This window comes from Hypanus sabinus, chromosome 26 (assembly GCF_030144855.1).
Source record: "Hypanus sabinus isolate sHypSab1 chromosome 26, sHypSab1.hap1, whole genome shotgun sequence".
Classification (NCBI taxonomy): Eukaryota; Metazoa; Chordata; class Chondrichthyes; order Myliobatiformes; family Dasyatidae; genus Hypanus; species Hypanus sabinus.
This window is the reverse complement of record NC_082731.1, coordinates 31,272,426-31,294,296: the sequence shown is the minus strand read 5'-3', so window position 1 is coordinate 31,294,296 and position 21,871 is coordinate 31,272,426. Positions and strand designations below refer to the sequence as shown.

At 52.9% G+C, this 21,871-nt stretch overlaps 1 protein-coding gene across 2 annotated transcripts in view; it reads left to right on the top strand.

Moving 5' to 3' along the window:
• Positions 1-21,871, top strand: part of LOC132381395 (myosin-7) — a 52,283-nt gene that overhangs the window by 7,943 nt on the left and 22,469 nt on the right. Inside the window, exons 6-25 of one of the 2 annotated variants that reach the window (XM_059950772.1) lie at positions 122-278; positions 1,347-1,374; positions 1,989-2,097; positions 5,790-5,882; positions 6,189-6,252; positions 6,487-6,585; positions 7,224-7,327; positions 7,782-7,920; positions 8,649-8,767; positions 9,501-9,650; positions 12,610-12,780; positions 13,468-13,777; positions 14,119-14,183; positions 14,386-14,473; positions 15,043-15,160; positions 18,824-18,947; positions 19,529-19,665; positions 19,757-20,012; positions 20,700-20,942; positions 21,494-21,670. In XM_059950772.1, coding sequence (XP_059806755.1) covers positions 122-278; positions 1,347-1,374; positions 1,989-2,097; positions 5,790-5,882; positions 6,189-6,252; positions 6,487-6,585; positions 7,224-7,327; positions 7,782-7,920; positions 8,649-8,767; positions 9,501-9,650; positions 12,610-12,780; positions 13,468-13,777; positions 14,119-14,183; positions 14,386-14,473; positions 15,043-15,160; positions 18,824-18,947; positions 19,529-19,665; positions 19,757-20,012; positions 20,700-20,942; positions 21,494-21,670 — 2,751 coding nt within the window. The remainder of the gene's footprint in view (positions 1-121; positions 279-1,346; positions 1,375-1,988; positions 2,098-5,789; positions 5,883-6,188; positions 6,253-6,486; positions 6,586-7,223; positions 7,328-7,781; positions 7,921-8,648; positions 8,768-9,500; positions 9,651-12,609; positions 12,781-13,467; positions 13,778-14,118; positions 14,184-14,385; positions 14,474-15,042; positions 15,161-18,823; positions 18,948-19,528; positions 19,666-19,756; positions 20,013-20,699; positions 20,943-21,493; positions 21,671-21,871) is intronic. The other variant, XM_059950773.1, reaches the window with a different exon arrangement.

Genomic DNA, 21,871 nt, shown 5'->3' with positions numbered 1-21,871 from the left:
TCTCATTTCTCCCCTGTCTTCCCTCCTTTGCCCTTCATATCTCACTCCTTTTCCCTCTCCCTCCCCTCTCACCGTGTCCCCACCTGCCTGCCTCTTACCCTGCTCTGCCTCTGCCCCCAGGACGTACTCCGGGCTGTTCTGTGTGACAGTGAACCCGTACAAGATGTTGCCAGTCTACAATGCTGAGGTGGTGGCTGCCTATCGTGGCAAGAAGCGTTCTGAGGCCCCGCCACATATCTTCTCCATCTCCGACAATGCTTACCAGTATATGTTGACGGGTGAGGAAGGGTGAGGGTGGGAAGGGGGGAGGAATCACCCAGAGTCTCCATGCAGTCAATGAAATGTCCTAGGCTCACCCAGAGGATGTCTGGCATAGACCAGTACAGACCCTTCAGCCCATAATGATCAAACTAGTCCTTCCTTGCCATGTAGCCCTCCATGTGCCCGTCTTTAAATGATCCTCTGTATCCACCCCCACCACCCCTGCTGGCAGCTCATTCCACCCACCCACCACTCTCTGCGTTAAGTTCCCACAGTTTCTCCGATGTCTTCCCTCTAATTGCATTAATATTATGCCCTCTGGGGAACAGGCGTTGCTGTCCACTACATCTGTGACTCTTATAACCTTAAACACCTCTGCCAAGCCTCGTCTCGTCCTCCTTTGCCCCAAAGAGAACAGCTCGAGCTCACTCAACCTTTCTTCATGCTCTCTAATCCAGCCAGCGTCCGGGTGAATCTCCTGTGAACCCTCTCTAAAGCTTACACATCCTTCCTATAATGAGGCGACCAGAACTGAACACAGTACTCCAAGTGTGGTCGAACCAGAGTTTCACAGATCTGCAACATTACCTTGTGGCTCTTGAACTCAGCCCCCTGACTGATGAAGGCCAACACACCACCAGGATCTGTGCACCTGGACTCCAAAGTCCCTCTGTTCCTCCACCCTGAATAACCTTCATTTCAGCTTTCACATTTGACCGTCTACACTTTCTCTGTGTTGTCCTTAGCTCAGCTTTGCATTTGAATAATTCCCACTGTAGCCTATGACAAACTTCTACACAAGCTACAACACTACATACCTTATCATCTGGAAACTTGGTAATCCAGCCTTACACTTACTCGTCAAAGACATTTGTAAAAAATCATTTATATTACACAGCATAAAATACCTGGGCTGATTGCATATGTTAAGATGCTGGTTGAATGAGGTGAACTCCTTGCATGGGGCTATTCGATGGGTAGGAGGGATGAATGGTCACTTGCACTAACCATATACAACAGCAAAGTGCATTTGAAGATGGGATGATGATTTTGAAAGTTGTTTTTTTTCCCCTCTCATCCTGCAGATAGAGAAAATCAATCCATCCTGATCACGTAAGTTCATCTGAGGCTTCCTCTGCACCGTCCCTCCACACACTCCATGGATCAGACTCACAGAGAATCTCCGTCTCCACTGTCCATCACACACTCCCGGGGTCAGACACAGAGTGAATCTCCCTCTACACCGTCCCATCACACACCCCCAAGATCAGACACAGAGTGAAACTCCCACCACACCGTCCCATCACACACTCCCAGGGTCAGACACAGAGTGAAACTCCCTCCTCACTGTCCCATCACACACTCCCGGGGTCAGACACAGAGTGAATCTCCCTCCAGACCGTCCCATCACACACTCCCGGGGTCAGACACAGAGTATATCTCCCTCCACATTGTCCCATCACACACTCCTGGGGTCAGACACAGAGTGAAACTCCTTCCACACCGTCGCATCACACACTCCCGGGGTCAGACACAGAGTGAATCTCCCTCCACACCGTCCCATCACACACTCCTGGGGTCAGACACAGAGTGAAACTCCCTCCACACCGTCCCATCACACACTCCGGGGGTCAGCTACACAGTGAAGCTCTCTCTGCACCATCTCTTCAGACACTCCCTGATCAGGGGACTGGGATAGGTTTGATGTGTCTCTGTTTCCCCTACAGTGGTGAATCTGGTGCTGGGAAGACGGTGAACACCAAAAGGGTGATTCAGTACTTTGCCAGCATCGCTTCTGGTGCGTCAATGAAGAAGGAAGCTGCAACCAGCAACAAGGTAGGTGCCTGACGCTACCTCCATGCTGTGGGCTCACATGGATGGGCGATGGCGTGGGCTGGAGCTGTATCAGAACCCCCTCCATCCCAGGTTCCCAATCGCCAAACCGGCTGTGCACTGCCCCTGGCTCCTGTGTGTCAAAGTCTAGCATGCACGGGTACACGTCGGGAGCCTACCCCTGAAACCCTGAGCCATCTCTCATCAACGTCTACAGTCCCTTTCGGAGATGCAGGATGGAGGTGCCTGTATGGGCTTTTGCTCCACACTGTCCACTTCCTGGCTCTTGTTCCCCGTCCTGACATGTCTTGGCAGTTGGTCATTTCACCTGGGGTCAAAGGGGGCCCCCATTTTTGGGGATATCTTCTCCCCTTTGCAGACCCGAGGTGGAGGGTGCAGTACTGCCTTGCAATGAAGTTCCTGCACAGATCTTCCAGCTACCTATTGCTTCTGTGGGCTGGGAGAAGCCAGTTGCCTATGTACGTGGAGAGGCTGTGTTTTAGTCCCACCTGGTCATCCAGTAAGGAGGGGGGCAGGGAGAGAGGAGGATGTCCTAGTTGACCTGCTCCTGGGGCTGGCTATCTGTGGGTCCTGGAGATGGGCAGCAAAAGGTGCTGACTGGGCTGGCTGCCCGGCAGTGTTCGGGGGTATGTACACGCCTGGGTTAGCTGTCAAAAAAGGGAAAGGGGTGTCCACTGGTCGCGGAGTGTTTTGAGACCGCTGGGCATGTGGGGGTTAATTGCCATCCTTGACGGGGATATGAACGTGTCAGTTTAATGTGTGTTAGTTATGATTTGTCTGGTCTGCAAGACAAGTGTACATCAGTGTAATCGTGTGAATTTGTAATAAAAGTAGTTTTGTAAAAAAACAAAAGCACAAAGGAAAGGTACAGTGTGTGTATAGTTGCATTGAAAAACCTACTTGCAGCAGCATCAGGAACGTGGCATTCAAAATCAGAACCCAAGTTGGATTTATTATCACTAAACATAAAACTGCACAGTACAGGCCCTTTGGCCCACTGTGCTGTGCTGACCATGTCGAAGGTTCCATTTAATAACAGAGAACATGTACAGTATACAACCTGAAATTTTTACTCTTCACAGACACCCATGAAACAAGAAGCTCTGTAGAATGAATGATAGAAGTATTGAACCCCCCCGCCTACTCCATGATTAATCAAACCATTCTCTGTCACATCACCCAGCATTTTATTGCATCTATATGCCTATCCAAAAGTCTCTTAAATGTGCCTAATGTATCCACATTGACATACTCCTCCCACTCTGTTCACTGACCTCTGACACCCCCCCCCCCCCCGCATCCCAGTACACTTTCCCCCAATCACCTTCAGATCATGCTCTCTCGTGTTGGCCATTGATGCACTGGGAACATTTTTAGTTAGCTATACAGCATGGACTTCACCCTGCCAGCCCGTCATTACACCGTCCTGACAAATCTTGTTAATCCAAACCTAATCATCGGACAAGTTACCATGACCGATTAACCTACCCTGTACGTCTTTGGACCATGAGTAAAAGAAACACGCATTCCGCAGGGAGGACATACCGAGATGCCTTACGGAGAGTCACCGGAATTGAACTCCAATCTCCGGGGCACCCCCAAGCTGTAATAGCATCACGCCAACCATTCCATTACCCTAGTGCCCGCTGTTCGCTCTGTCTACACACCTCTTTCAAGTCATCTTTCATCCTCCATCGCTCCAAAAGCCCTAGTTAGATTCACTTTTTAAAAATTCAGTTTTATTTATCATGCATAGATCAGAGCATGCACAGTTTAAGTTAACAACCAACACACCCAAGGGTAAGCTGGGGGCAGCCCGCAAGTGTCGCTGCGTGATTCCAGTGGCAACGTAACGTGCCCACAATGTTCAGGAGAACAAGCCCCCCCCCCCCACTTTTCCACCCTCCCACCCCATCTCTTCACCTTCTTTTCAACCTCTCCTCAACAGACATGCTATCTCATCCAGGTATCTTCCTGAAAGTTGTGGGCATAGAACAGAACGGCACAGGAGGATGAGAGACAATTTGATAGAAATGTACTATGGGTTCCAGTTAATTCGAGCGCCGCTCATTTGGGAAAACTCAGAAAGAACAAACAGTAACAGAGAAAGTCATCAGGATTCCCCTCGTTTAATTGGGACAGAAGTCTGCTTCTAACTAACATTAGTTCCATTCATTTGACTGGCTGCTAGACACCACACTGCACTTAGAGCGAAGGGTTTTTAAAATAGCGTCAGTTGAGGGTGTTCTTATTCAAAAAGCAGTGTTTTTTTGTCACTGGTAGTTGGTGAGAAATAAACAGCAAGACAATTCAGAACGATTTTGCTCACTGCGGCTTCAATGAGCAAAATGAAACTATTTTGCTACTTAAGCAAGTTGGGAACTACAAAGAATTTGAAGGTATCGACATTCATCTTGAATGTTGTAATGAAAAAGAAGATTTGGAGGATGCAGTTGTTGAAAGCTTTGCCTGAAGGCAGTCCATTACCTACACTAGGTGCCTGACCTAATTTTGTTCATTAACAGTCAATTAGTTAATCAAAAGAACACATGGATGACTTCCTCCATTGATATCTATTAGCAACTAATACACAGTTTTATAGTACTTTAGTAGAATTGATAGTGTTCTGATTTAAATATGTAATTTGTTACTCTATTGGTAAATAGTAGTTTGTTTTTTTATATACCTTTTTAATTATTTCCATGAAATTTTGGCTGATTGGGGTAGCTGCTTAATTGGGGCAAAATGTATTGGTCCTAATGTGTCCCGGTTAACCAGAATCCACTGTATAAGATTACAAGAGGCAAACATAGAGTGGACAGCCAGCACATTTCTCCCAGGGCGACAATAGCTAATACCAGAGGATGTGTATCTTCTGCCCAATGGAAAAGGGGTACAGTTACATAGTTCCCTTAAACTCGGGTCACAGGTAGACAGAGCAACACACACAAAATGCTGGGGGATCTCAGCAGGCCAGGGAGCATCTATGGAAAAGAGTACAGTCGATATTTTCATCCAAGACCATTCAGCAAGTCGTGATGAAGGGTTTCGGCCAGAAATGTTGCCTGTTTACTCTCTTCCATAGATGCTGCCTGACCTGCTGAGTCCCTCCACCATTTTGGGTGTGTTGCTCTGGTTTTCCAGCATCTGCAGGTTTTCTCTTGTTTGTGTCACAGGTAGATGGTGGGGGCAGTGACGGTACTGGCCTTCATCAGTCAGGACACTGAGTACAGGAGCTGGGAGGTCATGTTGTGGTTGTACAAGATGTTGGTGAGGTGGCACGTGAAGTAATGTGCTCAGTTTTTGGTCACACTTCTGTAGGAAGGGTGCAGAGAAGACTCGCGGGCATGTTGACGGGACTGGAGGGCTTGGGTTATAAGGAGAGATTGAATAGGCTGGGACTGTTTTCTCTGGAGTGAAGGAGGCTGAGGGATGTCTTGATATGATCATGAGAGGGATAGATAAGGAGGGTGGTCACCGTTTTATCCCCCAGTGTAGCAGAGTCTAAAACTAGAGGGTACAGGTTTAAGGTGAGAGGGGAGAGATTGAAAAGGAACCTGAGGGGTAAGATAGCATGGTTGGGGGGAGGGGAGATGATGTGTCAGGGTTGGGAAGGGTGAGAGAGGTGGGGTAGTGTCCTCCCCCTCCTCACCATTTGTCTCTCTGATCCACAGGGGACTCTGGAAGATCAAATCATCCAGGCTAACCCAGCGCTGGAAGCTTTTGGCAATGCCAAGACCGTACGGAATGACAACTCTTCCCGATTTGTGAGTACCTTCCGGTCTCCTCCTCCCTTTCTTCCTCTTCTCTCCTCCCCCTCCCTCTGACCCCTTCTTCCTCACCACCTATCCCTCCTTGGTGTCCCTCCCTCCCCTCCACATTCCTCTCACCCTCTCTTCCCCTCCCCTCTCCCATCCTCCCTTGGTCCTCATCCATTCCCTCCCTCCCTACCCCCTTTTCTTTCCTCCCACCCTCCACCTTGCCACTCTTCCCTCTTATATCACTTCCCCTCTCCTGATGTCCTTCCCTCGTTCCCTCCACACTCCGCCCAATGTGACTCTCTTTCATTCCAGGGAAAGTTCATCCGGATTCATTTTGGAGCCACAGGGAAGCTGGCGTCGGCTGACATCGAGACCTGTGAGTGATGGGAGGGGGTGAGGTTGGAGGTGGTGGGGTGGGGAGGGGGAGGAGAGAGGAGGGAAGGGGAGGTGAGGGGAGAACACAGAGGGAAAGAGGAGGGAGGAGGATATATGAGGGTCAAAGGAGAAGGGGAGAGTGAGGGGCTGTTGTGGGATGGATAGGAGAGATGGTTCTGTTTGTGGGGTGGTGGTATTGGGGACACTAACATCCCTCTTCTGCCCTCCTTCCCAGACCTCCTGGAGAAATCGCGGGTGATCTTTCAGCTGAAGTCAGAGAGGAATTACCACATCTTCTACCAAATCCTATCTAACCGCAAGCCCGAACTTCTAGGTAGGTCTCCTCAACCCTCGTGCCCTTGCCCCCACTCTGCTCATCCACTTCGTCCCTTTGCCTCCACTCCATTCATTCCCTTGACCCTTCTCCGTGTGATCCTTCACCTCGAGTCCCGTCCTCTTGGCCCCATTCCGCTTGCCCCTTTGCCCCACTTGTCCGCTCACACCCTTCTCTTCCTCCCTCATTCAGAACTCACCCTCCTCACCTCCTTGCTGTTGCTAACCACTCCTCCACAACCACAATCCCAGTCCAGACTTCTGCTCCCATCTCCCAGCTGCCCACCTCCTGCCTCCCAACATCTCCACTCTCCCGCCTTCTTCAGCTCCTTGGAATACCGTCCTGGTTCACAAAGTCTCAGACCAGACCACCTCAGCCTCGTGACTGCTCCCCAGGGCACATCTGACAGTGCCCCCCCACCCCCATCAGCCATTCTCTCTCCATCCACTTCCCCTTCCCCCCTCTGTCTCCCCTCCATCTTCTCCCCCACTCCCTCCCCATCTCCCCTCTCCTCTCATCCCTCCCTCTCCCTATCCTTCATTTTCTCGCCCACTTTCCCTGTCTCTCACCCCCTCTGCTCTCTCTCTGTCCTGCCATCTCTCTAACTCTTTGTTACCTCCCTCTCTCTCTCCCTGCAGAGATGATGCTGGTCACAAACAACCCTTACGACTACTCCTTCATCTCACAGGGGGAGACCACGGTCGCCTCCATTGACGATGCTGACGAGCTGATGGCTACTGACGTGAGTAATGGTGCAGAATCTGACCCATGTACAGCGCTGCCAGTGTGTTAACAGTGTGGGTCTGACCCAGGGATACAGAGATGGGAACTGTGCACGGTGCTTCTGGTGTGGGTCTGACCCAGGGATACGGAGACAGGAACTGTGCACGGTGCTCCCGGAGTGGTCTGACCCAGGGATAGGGAGATGGGAACTGTGTACGGTGTTCCCAGTGTGGGTCTGACCCAGGGATACAGAAACAGGAACTGTGCACGGTGCTCCCGGTGTGGGTCTGACCCAGGGCTACAGAGACGGGAAATGTGCACGGTGCTCCCGGTGTGGGTCTGATCCAGGATACAGAGATGGGAACTGCAAACGGTGCTCCTGGTGCGTGTCTGTTTCATGGGGATATGGATGATGGGAACTGTTCATGGTTTCCCGGAGTGTGCCTGATGCTGACCCCGTGCCCCTCATGCAGAATGCCTTCGATATCCTCGGCTTCACAACGGACGAGAAGATGGGAATTTACAAGCTGACTGGGGCAATCATGCACTTCGGGAACATGAGGTTCAAGACCAAACAAAGGGAGGAGCAGGCTGAACCAGATGGCACTGAAGGTGAGTGAGGGAGGGGTCGGGTCACGGAGGGTGGGGCTGCTCTGATGGGCTAGGACGGAGGGTGGAGGGTATCGGGACGAAGGTGGTGAACGTGTCAGAGGGAGAAGGAGGGAAGGAGAGCTTAATGGAGGGGAGGGAGGGGAAGGGAAGGAGACGTTAATGGAAAGGATGGAGAGGTTAACTGAGGAGAATGAGGGAAAGGTTAATGGATAGGCAGTGGTGTTAATGGAGGAGATGGAGGAAGAGGGAAGGAGAGGTTAATGGATGGGCAGAGGTGTTAATGGAGGAGACGGAGGAAGAGGGAAGGAGAGGTTACTGGATGGGGAGAGGTGTTAATGAAGGAGACGGAGAGGGCAGGAGAGGTTAGTGGAGGGGACGGAGGGAAAGTAAGGAGAGGTTAATGGAGGGGATGGAAGGACAGGGCAAGGGGGCTGGGATTCAGTGTTTCTGTTGTGCCATTACCTGCTTACTGCTAAATCCCTCACCCCTCTGCCCCCTCTCTGCTCTCCTCCATCTTTCTCTTCTCTCTTTACCATCCCCCTTACCTCCCACCCTCCCTCCATCTCTCCCTCTGCCCCTTCTCTCCACCGTCTCCCCCACTGCTCTCCCTGTTTTTTCTCTCCCTCTCTACCTCCCCTCCCCTCGGCCTCCCTGTCTCCCGTCCCCTCTCCCCCTTCCTCCCCTTCCCTCTTTCCCCTTTCCCATGCTCGCTTCCCTGCCACCGACAGAGGCTGATAAGTCCGCCTACCTAATGGGTCTGAACTCCTCGGACCTGCTGAAGGGTCTCTGTCATCCCCGGGTGAAAGTCGGCAACGAGTATGTCACCAAAGGACAGAATGTGCAACAGGTATTTTTCCTTATCCCTGACTGGCTGTGTGACCCTGAATCCCGATCTTGAATCCCATCACTGCGTTCCACTCCCCGATCCCAAATCCTGAATCTCATCCCTGCACCCACCCAGTGTCCCAGAATCCCTGTCCCCAATCCTGATCCTAGATCTCAAATCTCATCCCTCTCTAGGTCACTGCCCTTGAATCCTGGTTCCCTGAATCCCAGTCACCAATTCTGATCGGAAATCCAAATTCTATCATATCTAGGTCCTGTGTCCCTGAATCCTGTTCTCTGATTCTGTTCCCAGATCCCAGACTCCATGTCTGGATTGCATGTAACTGAATCCTGGTCCTGATTCCCATTCCCAAACCCTGAATCCTGGTCATTGATCGCATTTGCTAAATTCCAAATCCCAATCCCAGCCCCATCAAGGCCATGTGTCGATACAACACGATTCTCAATACTAATCCTGAACCTCTTCCTGCCTGGAATGCTTGTCTCTGAATTTCAAACCCCTAACCCCAATCCCGATCTCGAGTTTAATCCCGGTCTGTTGAAATGTCCCTGAATACCAATCCCTGCTTCTGGAACCATGATCCCAACATCAGACCAAGATATCAGATGTGATTCCCAGCCCGGGCAATGATCCTCAGATCTGATCCCTAATCCTGGAGCCCCAGTGACCCGAACGCAAGCACCGCAGGTGGGATTCGCGGGCAGAGCCCTGACAAGAGGATTGCCTCCCCCAGGTGACGTACGCGGTGGGAGCCCTGGCCAAATCTGTCTATGAGAAGATGTTCAACTGGATGGTGGTGAGAATCAACCACACCCTGGAGACCAAGTTGCCCAGACAGTATTTCATTGGAGTGCTGGACATCGCCGGCTTCGAGATCTTCGACGTGAGTCTCACCCAACCACAACATCCGCTTATACACTCCCAGGGTCAGTCACAGAGTGAAACTCCCTCCACACCGTCCCATCACACACTCCCGGGGTCAGACACAGAGTGAATCTCCCTCCACACCGTCCCATCACACACTCCTGGGGTCAGACACAGAGTGAAACCCCCTGCACACCGTCCCATCACACAATCCCGGGCTCAGACCCAGAGTGAAACTCCCACCACTCCGTTCCATCACACACTCCCGGGGTGAGACACAGAGTGAATCACCCTCCACACCGTCCCATCACACACTCCCGGGGTCAGACACAGAGTGAAACTCCCTCCACACTGTCCCATCACACACTCCCGGGGTCAGACACTGAGTGAATCTCCCTCCACATCGTCCCATCACATACTCCCGGGGTCAGACACAGAGTGAATCTCCCTCCACACCGTCCCATCATACACTCCCGGGGTCAGACACAGAGTGAATCTCCCTCCACACCGTCCCATCACACACTCCCGGGGTCAGACACAGAGTGAATCTCCCTCTACACCGTCCCATCACACACTCCCGGGGTCAGAAACAGAGTGAATCTCCCTCCACACCGTCCCATCACACACTCCCGGGGTCAGACACAGAGTGAATCTCCCTCCACACCGTCCCATCACACACTCCCGGAGTCAGACACAGAGTGAATCTCCCTCCACACCATCCCATCACACACTCCCGGGGTCAGACACAGAGTGAATCTCCCTCCACACCGTCCCATCACACACTCCCGGGGTCAGACACAGAGTGAAACTCCCTCCACACTGTCCCATCACACACTCCCGGGGTCAGACACTGAGTGAATCTCCCTCCACATCGTCCCATCACATACTCCCGGGGTCAGACACAGAGTGAATCTCCCTCCACACCGTCCCATCACACACTCCCGGAGTCAGACACAGAGTGAATCTCCCTCCACACCGTCCCATCACACACTCCCGGGGTCAGACACAGAGTGAATCTCCCTCCACACCGTCCCATCACACACTCCCGGGGTCAGACACAGAGTGAATCTCCCTCCACACCGTCCCATCACACACTCCCGGAGTCAGACACAGAGTGAATCTCCCTCCACACCGTCCCATCACACACTCCCGGGGTCAGACACAGAGTGAATCTCCCTCCACACCGTCCCATCACACACTCCCGGGGTCAGACACAGAGTGAATCTCCCTCCACACCATCCCATCACACACTCCCGGGGTCAGACACAGAGTGAATCTCCCTGCACAATGTACACTTGCAATCTCTTCACTCTATCCACAAGGTTTCTGCTTCTTCTGATCCATTGCCCCTCTTTCTCAGGATTTGATTGCAATTTTTTTGCCAGCAGTGCCACCCCACCCCTACCTACCTGTTCTTTTAATGCGATGTGGGTGTTAAACTCCAAACTCTGATTTGTCAGCCAGTGATACCCAGAGTGTCATACCTGCCAATCTCTAACTGCGCTACAAAATCCTCGACCTTATTCTGTGTACTGGCGTGCAAAATCACACCTTCAGTCCTGCATTCAGCACCCTTTTCCATTTTGCCCCACTGCAGCTCATCCCACCGACTGTCCTTCCCATCATACACTCCCACATTCAGACACAGTCGAGTTCCCCCTGGGGGGGGGTTCATCAGACAGAGTGAGGCTCTCTCCACACACTCCGTGGAGCAGGTGAGGGAGGAGTTTGTAGGGGCCAGAGCAGACCCTCACTGACCCTGTCGTTCCCCCCCCCCCACACTCCACAGTTTAACTGTGATGGGATTCCCATCTGGGGAGCGGGTGAGGGAGGAGGTTGTAGGGGCCGGAGCGGACCCTCACTGACCCTGTCGTTTCCCCCCCCCCCATACCCCACAGTTTAACTGTGATGGGGTTCCCATCTGGGGAGCGGGTGAGGGAGGAGGTTGTAGGGGCCGGAGCGGACCCTCACTGACCCTGTTGTTCCCCCCCCCCCCCCCATACCCCACAGTTTAACTGTGATGGGATTCCCATCTGGGGAGCGGGTGTGGGAGGAGGTTGTAGGGGCCGGAGCGGACCCTCACTGACCCTGTTGTTCCCCCCCCATACCCCACAGTTTAACTGTGATGGGGTTCCCATCTGGGGAGCGGGTGAGGGAGGAGGTTGTAGGGGCCGGAGCGGACCCTCACTGACCCTGTTGTTCCCCCCCCACCCCCATACCCCACAGTTTAACTGTGATGGGATTCCCATCTGGGGAGCGGGTGTGGGAGGAGGTTGTAGGGGCCGGAGCGGACCCTCACTGACCCTGTTGTTCCCCCCCCCATACCCCACAGTTTAACTGTGATGGGATTCCCATCTGGGGAGCGGGTGTGGGAGGAGGTTGTAGGGGCCGGAGCGGACCCTCACTGACCCTGTTGTTCCCCCCCCATACCCCACAGTTTAACTGTGATGGGGTTCCCATCTGGGGAGTGGGTGAGAGAGGAGGTTGTAGGGGCCGGAGCGGACCCTCACTGACCCTGTCGTTCCCCCCCCCCCACACCCCACAGTTTAACTGTGATGGGGTTCCCATCTGGGGAGTGGGTGAGGGAGGAGGTTGTAGGAGCCGGAGTGGACCCTCACTGACCCTGTTGTTCCCCCCCCCCATACCCCACAGTTTAACTGTGATGGGATTCCCATCTGGGAGCGGGTGTGGGAGGAGGTTGTAGGGGCCAGAGCGGACCCTCACTGACCCTGTCGTTTCCCCCCTCCCCACACCCCACAGTTTAACTGTGATGGGGTTCCCATCTGGGGAGCGGGTGAGGGAGGAGGTTGTAGGGGCCGGAGCGGACCCTCACTGACCCTGTCGTTTCCCCACCCCCACACCCCACAGTTTAACTGTGATGGGGTTCCCATCTGGGGAGCGAGTGAGGGAGGAGGTTGTAGGGGCCAGAGCGGACCCTCACTGACCCTGTCGTTTCCCCCCCTCCCCACACCCCACAGTTTAACTCCTTTGAGCAGCTCTGCATCAACTTCACGAACGAGAAGTTGCAACAGTTCTTCAACCACCACATGTTCGTGCTGGAGCAGGAGGAGTACAAGAAGGAAGGCATCGAGTGGGAGTTCATTGACTTTGGCATGGACCTGCAGGCCTGCATCGACCTCATTGAGAAGGTAGGAAGGGAATCAATCCCCTAACCTCCCCTCCACTCTGAATTCTGAGACCAGTGTCCGACAGTCTAACTCTGAATTCTCCTCACCCCGGTCAGACACTTGCACCTCCAACACCATCCTCTTGACCCTTTAACCTCCCCACCCTCTGATCCCAGGCTGCTTCCTTTAACTCAATTGTACCTCTCTTCTCCACACACTCTCTCCCCTCATTCTCTTTTCCCCTTCCCTTCCCCCTCCAACTCACAACTCCCCCTTCCCCTCATCCCACTGTCCCTCCTCTTCCCCCTCTCCACTACCTCTTCTCCCCTTACCCCTTCACCCCTCCTCTCCCCTTACCCCTTCCCCGCTCCCCCTCCCCATCCCCTAACCCCTACCCCGTCCACCGACCCATCCCTCTTTACCAACCCACCACACTCCCTGCCCCTCCACTCTCCCGTCACCCCATCCCCTATCCCCTCACCCACACTGTCCCTCCACACCCTTCACCTTCCCCTCCCATCCCCTTCTCTCCTACCCTCCCCCTCAACCTCTACCCCCTCCCCTCCCACCTCATCCCACTTCCCTATTTCCCTCTTCCCCTCTCCCCCCATATTCCTCCCTGCTCTCACTTACTTGCTCACCCTCTCTCCCCCCCCCCCAACCATCCCTACAACTCTAATTTTACTCTTCCCCCTCTACTCCCTACAGCCAATGGGGATCATGTCCATTCTGGAGGAAGAGTGCATGTTCCCGAAGGCCAGCGACATGACCTTCAAGGCCAAACTCTACGACAACCACTTGGGCAAGTCAGGGAACTTCCAAAAGCCACGGTTGGTAAAGGGCAAGCCAGAGGCTCACTTCGCACTGGTCCACTACGCCGGTACTGTCGACTACAACATCATCGGCTGGCTTCAGAAGAACAAGGATCCACTCAATGAGACCGTGGTTGGCCTCTACCAGAAGTCCTCCGTAAAACTCCTCGCCCATCTCTTTGCCAACTATGCTGGCACTGATTCAAGTGAGACCACAAACAGAGTGAGGCACATGCTGCACCAGTTCCTCACCAGTCTGACCCCGGGAGTGTGTGATGGGATGGTGTGGAGAGTGTTTCACTCTGTGTCTGACCCTGGGAGTGTGTGATGGGACGGTGTGGAGGGAGTTTCACTTTGTGTCTGACCCCAGGAGTGTATGATGGGACGGTGTGGAGGGAGCTTCACTCTGTGTCTGACCCCGGGAGTGTGTGATGGGACGGTGTGGAGGGAGTCTCACTCTGTGTCTGACCCCGGGAGTGTGTGATGGGACGGTGTGGAGGGAGTTTCACTCTGTGTCTGACCGAGGCTGCTTCTTTATCTGTTTTAGCAACGGAGAAGAAAGGAACCAAGAAAAAGGGGTCCTCGTTCCAAACTGTGTCTGCACTGCACAGGGTGAGTCAGTGAGTCAGGTAAAATCTTCCCTACTTTGCACCTGTCCATGTCTCCATGACCCTTCCCCGTCAATGTGGTACCCTCCCTCTGTGCTCCTCTGTTTTCTTTTTTACCCCTTCCTACCTTTGAATGTCTCTGTGACCCCTCCCTGACAGTACTCACTGTCTCTTCTCTCTCTCTCCCCCCCAATCCCACACCCCAGGAGAACTTAAACAAGCTAATGGCCAACCTGAGATCCACCCACCCACACTTCGTCCGCTGCATTATTCCGAATGAGCAGAAGGCACCAGGTAGGGAGAGGGTAGATCAGCCACAGGACGGTCACTGGGTGTCTCACAGGGTGGGGAGAGGCACGGAGGAATATGCTGAGCTAATATGCCCTCCCACCTATCTTTTCTTTTCCCTCTCCCTCTCTCTCTCTCTCTCTCTCTCTCTCTCTCTCTCTCTCTCTCTCTCTCTCTCTCTCTCTCTCTCTCTCTCTCTCTCCCTCTCCCCCCCTCTCTCTCTCCCCATCACTCCCTCTCCCTCTCTCTCTCCCCCTTTCCCTCACCTTTCTCCCTTGCTGTCTCTCACTCCCTCCCTCTCCCTTAACCCTCTCTCATTGCTCTCTCTTACCAACCCCCCCACCTCCCCCCTCCCCCTCAACTACCCCCTCACTCTACCCTCTTTCACCCCCGTCTCTCTCACTCCTGTCTCTGTCACCCCCACCTCTCTCAATCCCCGCTCTCTCTCACCTCATCTCTCACTCCCCCCTCTCTCACTCCCCTTTCTCTCACTCTCCCCTCATTCCTTCTCTTTCCCTCTGCCACCCTCTTCCCCCTCTCCCTCTCCCCCTGTCCTCTCTCATCTCTTTCCGCAGGTATGATGGAGAACCCCCTGGTCATGCATCAGCTCCGCTGTAATGGTGTCCTGGAAGGAATCCGTATTTGCCGGAAGGGATTCCCCAACCGGATTCTGTATGGGGATTTCCGACAGAGGTGAGTTATCCCCAGGCAACTGCCCCACTCCCACCCTACATCTCCTCTCTCACTGCCTCCATGGTACTGTGGTCGAAAGGCTGAGGGCTTTGTCCCTTGGTATCCCTCTCCATTAGCCTGTCCACTTCCAACCACGTTGACATCACAGCGTAGAAAGCTCAGCAATGCCTCTGCTTCCTCAGGAGGCTAGCAGAATCCAGCATGTCCCTGTTGACCCTCCCCTTGTCAATTTTCATTGTTGCACTGTAGGAAGCTTCCTATCTTTCTGCATCTTGGCTCGGTACGGCATTGATTGTGCTTGTGACTGCAAGACACTGTGGAGAGTTGTGGACGCAGCTCAGCACATCAGGAAAAGTAGCCTCCTCCCTGGACTCTGTCTACACTACTCACCACCTTGGTGAAGCAGCCAACAGAATCAGAGACCCCAACCACCCCAGACATTACCTCTTCTCCCCCCACCCCATCGAGCAGACACAAAAGCACGTAGCACCAAGCTCTAGGACAGTTTCTGTCCCACTGCTATAAAGTTCAGAGTTCATTTATTATCAAAGAATGCATAAGCCCATAGGACATAGATGCAGAATTAGACCATTTGGCCCATCAAGTCTGCTCTGCCGTTCAATCATTCCTGATCCTTTTTTTCTCCTCAGCCTCACTCCCCTGCCTTCTCCCTGTAATCTTTGATGCCATGACCAATGAAGAACCTATCAATCTCTGCCTTAAATACACCCAGCAACCTGGCCTCCACAGCTGCCTATGGTAACACATTCCACAAATTCACTACCCTCTGGCCACCCCCGCTCCCCCATGGGAAACATCCTTTCTACTCTGTCTAGGCCTTTCAACATTCAAAAGGTTTCAATGAGATCCCCCCTCGTCCTTCTAAATTCCAGTGAGTACAGACCCAGAGTCATCAAAAGTTCCTTGTATGATAACCCTTTCATTCCTGGAATCATCCTTGTGAACCCTCACGAATGCCAGCACATCTTTTCTTAGATGAGGAGCCCAAAACTACTAACAATACTCAAGGTGAGGCTTCACCAGTGCCTTATAAAGCCTCAGCATCACATAATTGATCTTGTGTTTTAGACCTCTTGAAATGAATGCTAACATTGTATTTGTCTTTCTCACCATGGACTCAACCTACGTTAACCTTCAGGGTGTTCTGCACAAGGACTCCCAAGTTCCTCTGCATTTCAGATTTCCAGATTTTCTCCCTGTTTAGAAAATAGTCTATTTCTAATACCAAAGAGCATGACCATGCATTTTCCAACATTATATTTCATTTGCCACTTTCTTTCCCATTCTCCTAATCTGTTTAAGTCCTTCTGCATCCTACTTGCTTCCTCAACACTACCTGCCCCTCCACTAATCTTTGTATCATCTGCAAACCTGGCAACAAAGCCATTTATTCCATCATCTAAAACATTTATATACAGCATAAAAAGAAGTGTTCCCAACACCAACCCCTGCGGAACACCACTAGTCACTGGCAGCCAACCAGAAAAGGATCCTTTTATTCCCACTCACTGCCTACTCCAATCAACCAATGCTCTAACCATGTTAGTAACTTCCTGTAATACTCTGGGCTCTTAACTTGGTAAGCAGCTTCACGTGTGGCACCTTGTCAAAGGGCTTCTGAAAGTCCAAATCTACAACATCCACAGCATCCCCTTTATCTATCCTACTTGTAATCTCCTCAAAGAATTCCACAGGTTGATTGGGCAAGATTTTCCCTTGAGAAAACCATGCTGACTTACATCCTATGTTGTCATGTGTCATCAAGAACTCCATCACCTCATCCTTAACAATCAACTCCAACACCTTCCCAACCACTGAGGTCAGGCTAACTGATCTATAATTTCCTTTCTGCTACCTTCCTCCTTTCTTAAAGACTGAAATGACATTTGCAATTTTTCAGTCATCTGACTCCATGCCAGAGTCCAATGATTTCTGAAAGATCATTTCTAATGCCACCACAATCTCTAACGGTACCTCTTTCAGAACCCTAGGGTGCAGTTCCTCGGGTCTGGGTGACATGTGCACCCTTAGGTATTTCTGCTTTTTGAGCACCTTCTCCCTTGTAATAGTATCTGCACCCACTTCTCTTCCTTCACACACTACAACATCAGGCATACTGCTAGTGATTTCCACAGTGAAGACCAAAGCAGAAATTATACAAGCTTGAGAGTCATCTCCTTACAAACAGCCACAGAACACAAGACCCGAAAGAGCCCATTGGAAAGAGACGAATGAACACCAAACGCAGAGAGAGCCAGAAAAAAAAGACATAAGTCATGCACCCAATAGAAACAAGCAATAGCATTTAGAACAAAATTGATTCCTTAGACCGAAGCCCGGAGCAGGCCTAAAGCCCCGGCCTCAGTTCATCACACAGCGGAGCAAATTGTTGCAAAGCTCACAGACACGAAGCCCGCAGCCTTGGCCTCAGTGCCACAGAGAGCAGAGCAGTGAGTCACACTGGCTCTACCCTCGCCTCCAGTCCACGACGCCCGACTACTGTCCGATTCCCTGGTACAGTAAGATAGGCTTTCCACTTGACACTCTGCCTCATTATGGTCTTGTACTGAGACGCCTGCCTGCACTGCACGCTGTAACACTTTATTCTGCTAGTGCTTTCCCCTGTACTACCTTGATGTATACTGTACCTCCTTTGGAAGGATGCGTCTGCATGATACGCTGCGTTTTCCAATTCATCTCAGTACGTGTGACGAAAACAAACCAATCCTGATGTCCCAGGACGACCTTCCCAGTGAGCGGAGGGCATTGGGGACCTGGCTCTTTGCCTGAGCATTGGGGTGTTTGGGGCGCCACGGTAACGCAGCGTTTGGTGCGACGCTGTTACAGGTCGGGGCATCGTGTTTCCTTCCCGTGAATTGAGTGGGTTTCCTTTGGGTGATCTGGTTTCCTCACACATTCCATCGGCAGGTTCCCCTCATGTTCCCCTTTAAACTTCTCACCATTCACCCTTAACCCACGACCTCTAGTTCATTGTAAACGCTGCTGTGATTAGGCCAGCGGGTTGCTGGTGGCGTGGGTAGCAGGGCCTGTTCCACGTTGCTTCTCAAAATAAATAAAAATATGAATCAGAATCCTGTTTATGAAAAGACAAAGTAATATCAAAAAGCACGTATACATTATACAACCTTGAGATTCATCTCCTTACAGACAGTCACAAAACAAAGATCCCATAAAAAAAGACCAACAAATGTGCAGAAAGAAAAAAAATCATGTAAATAATAAATGCAAGCAAATGGCGTTCTAAACTGAGGTATCTCAGACAAGACATTAAAAAAAGACCATAAGTTATTAAAAATATTTCAAAAGAGGACTAGCAAGGAAGGGTTCATGAACAGTTCAGAAATCTGATGATGGAGGGGAAGAAGCTGTTCCTGAGCAATTGAGTGATGGTCCTCAGACTCCTGTTCCTTCTCCACAATGACGGTAATGGGAAGGGGGTATGTCCTGGTAGTGAGGGTTCTCAGTGATGGGTGGTGCCCGGGAAGTGCTCTCCTTTCCACTGTCGTGACCACGGTGAGAACATGGGTTTGATACCCTCCAGTCTGTTCCTCGGATCCCTCTGTGACTGGGAATGGGATTCCACGATGGGTCAGTGGCTCAGCCAGTCTCTCCCGCTCCCAGGTACCGGATCCTAAATCCAGCCGCCATTCCTGAGGGACAGTTTATCGACAGCAAGAAGGGTGCCGAGAAGCTGCTGGGCGGTTTGGACATCGACCACAACCAGTACAAGTTTGGGCACACCAAGGTAGGGGGGACATGGAGAGGGGGCAGTCATGGAGATGGGGGGCAGGGAGTTGGTGGGTCACAGATGGGGAGAAAGGGGGTAACAAGATGGGGTGGGATGTTGGGCAGGGAGGGTTAACAAGATGGAGAAGGGTGTAGGGGAGGAAGGGGTAATGAAATGGGGAGATATGGGGTAATAACACGGAGAGGGAAGGGTAACATCACGGAGGGATCACAGTGTCAAGGAGGGTTGTGGGTGAGGGAGGGGGTCACAGAGATGGGCTGTGGTGTAGGGGAGGGAGGGGACAATAAGACGGGGAGGGGTATATGGGAGGGAGGGGGTCATGGAGATGAGGAGATAAGTGGTCACAGAGATGGGAAGGAAGGGGCTAATGAGATGGTGAGGAGTGTAAAGGAGGGAGAGGAGGGTCAGAGAGGGTGAGTGGTGCAGAGGAGGGAGGGGGTCATGGAAATGGGAAGGAGTGCAGGGAGCAGTGTCACAAGGAGACAGTGTGGGCTGAAGGGGAGTGAGGTTGTGGGGAAGGGTGGCAAGAGACCTTGCTCTAATTCCGCACGGACGTTACTTCCCCCTTCCCACCACAGGTCTTCTTCAAGGCTGGGCTGCTGGGTCACCTGGAGGAACTGCGTGACGAGTGTCTGGCTCGGATTATCACCCGTATCCAGGCCCGGTCCCGCGGCATGTTGATGCGCATCGAGTACAAGCGGATCGTGGAGCGCAGGTAGGGATCTCGGGGAAGGAACGGGAGGCAGGAGGTGGGGAAGAGAAGCTTGTTCTGCCTGTTGCTGACCCTTCCCCCTGCCCCACCCCAGAGATGCACTGCTGGTGATCCAGTGGAACGTGCGGGCGTTCATGGGGGTGAAGAACTGGCCCTGGATGAAGCTGTACTTTAAGATCAAGCCCTTGCTGAAGTCGGCCGAGAGCGAGAAGGAAATGGCTTCCCTCAAGGAGGAGTTCCTGCGGCTGAAGGAGGCGCTGGAGAAGTCGGAGGCGCGGAGGAAGGAGCTGGAGGAAAAGACTGTGTCCCTCCTCCAGGAGAAGAATGACCTGCTGCTGCAGATGCAGACTGTGAGTCCAGCAGTCTTCTTCCTCCCTCCCTTATTCCTCATCCTTCCCTCTCTCCCTCCTCCATCCACCTTGCTTCCTCATTCCTTCCCTCAATACCTCATTCCTTCCTCCCTCTCCCTCCCTCAGCCCACACTCCCTCCTTCCCTTCTCCATTCCTCCTCTAACTGCTGCAGCTCCTTCCTTCCATCCTCCAAACATCCCTCATCCCTCCTCCGTTCCTCTTCCAACTGCTACAAACTCTAGACCTAGTCCTGTGGTCTCTTTCCTCCCTCCCCTCTTCCACCTACTTCTCTCCCTCCAACTCCCTCCCCCTCCTCCCAAATCAATATTAATTGTCCCCCATCCCTGTGGTCTTCTACATCCCTCCTCCCCATCTCTGCAACCCTCCCTCAAACACCTATCACCCCTCTCCTCTTCTCATCACTCCTCCCCTTCTGCCCATCTCCCTCCTTCTCCTCGTCTCCTTGGAACCTCTAGGACCCCTTCCCCCTCCTCCTCCACCCACTTTCACTCCTTGGATCCTCATCAACATCCCTCCTCTCACTGTTTTTCTTTCTAACTCCCTTACCCCCTTTTGTTCCTCTCCTTTCTCCTCTCTCTCCCTCACTGTTCCCCCCTTGCCCCTGACCGTCGCTGACCCCACTCCCCCCGACCGTCAATGACCCCTCTCCCTCTGTTAACCCACAGGAGCAGGACAACCTGACGGACGCGGAGGAGCGCTGCGACCAGCTGATCAAGAACAAGCTGAACCTGGAGGCGAAGGTGAAGGAGCTGGGCGAGCGACTGGAGGAAGAGGAGGAGGTGGGGGCAGAGCTGACGGCCAAGAAGCGGAAGCTGGAGGACGAGTGCTCTGAGCTCAAGAAAGACATCGATGACCTGGAGCTCACCCTGGCCAAGGTGGAGAAGGAGAAACACGCCACAGAAAACAAGGTGAGGGGCAGGGGAGGGCAGGTTGGGGAATGGGTACATGGGCAAGGGGGAAGAGAAAGGGAAAGAATGGAACAGAGGAGGGCAGTTGGGGAGGAAGAGAAGAATGGGAGAATGGCTGGAGAAGGAGGAGGGAGGGGAAAGAGGAGGAGTGAGGGGCAAAGGGGAGGGGAGATAGCAAGGGGAAGGGTGCGAGCATGGGGGTGGCAGAGGGGAGGGGAGTGGCTGTCGAGGGGGAGGGGTTGCAGGGAGAAAGGAGTGGGTCACAGTTGAGGGGGAGAGGGAGGTGGAGGGTCAAAGGAGAAGGGAAGGGGAGAGAGTGGGTGGTGTAGAAGGGAGGATTGAGCTGCCGGTGATGGAGTCTGATCCCATAACCCACCCACTCGGTCCACTAGCCAAGTGGGGAACTGGATGGAGAAATCCCCCGCCCCCTCCCGATCTTCTCCCCCATGGGGACCCCTGGGTCTCTGTGGTTTTTATAACCCCACGTCCCTCTCCCTGTCCTCTATGAGACCCCCTGACCTTCTGTTGTCCCCCGCCCTGCCACTCTCTAGGTGAAGAATCTGACGGAGGAGATGGCAAGCCAGGACGAGGTGATTGCTCGGCTGACCAAGGAGAAGAAGGCGTTGCAGGAGGCGCACCAGCAGACACTGGACGACCTGCAGGCCGAGGAGGACAAAGTTAACACCCTCACCAAGGCCAAGAGCAAACTGGAGCAGCAGCTGGACGACGTGAGTAACCCACCCCCACCCCTCCCACCTCACAGCGTCGGGAAAGAGCTGGGACACCTCTAACCTCACCCCTGACCACGCACCCCGGACGTTACCCCACAACCCCTGTAACCTCTGTCCCTAGATCTGACCCCTGACCTTGGATCTTGAACCAGAGACCCTGAGACTATGACTTCTGACCTTCGTTACTGACCCTGCAAC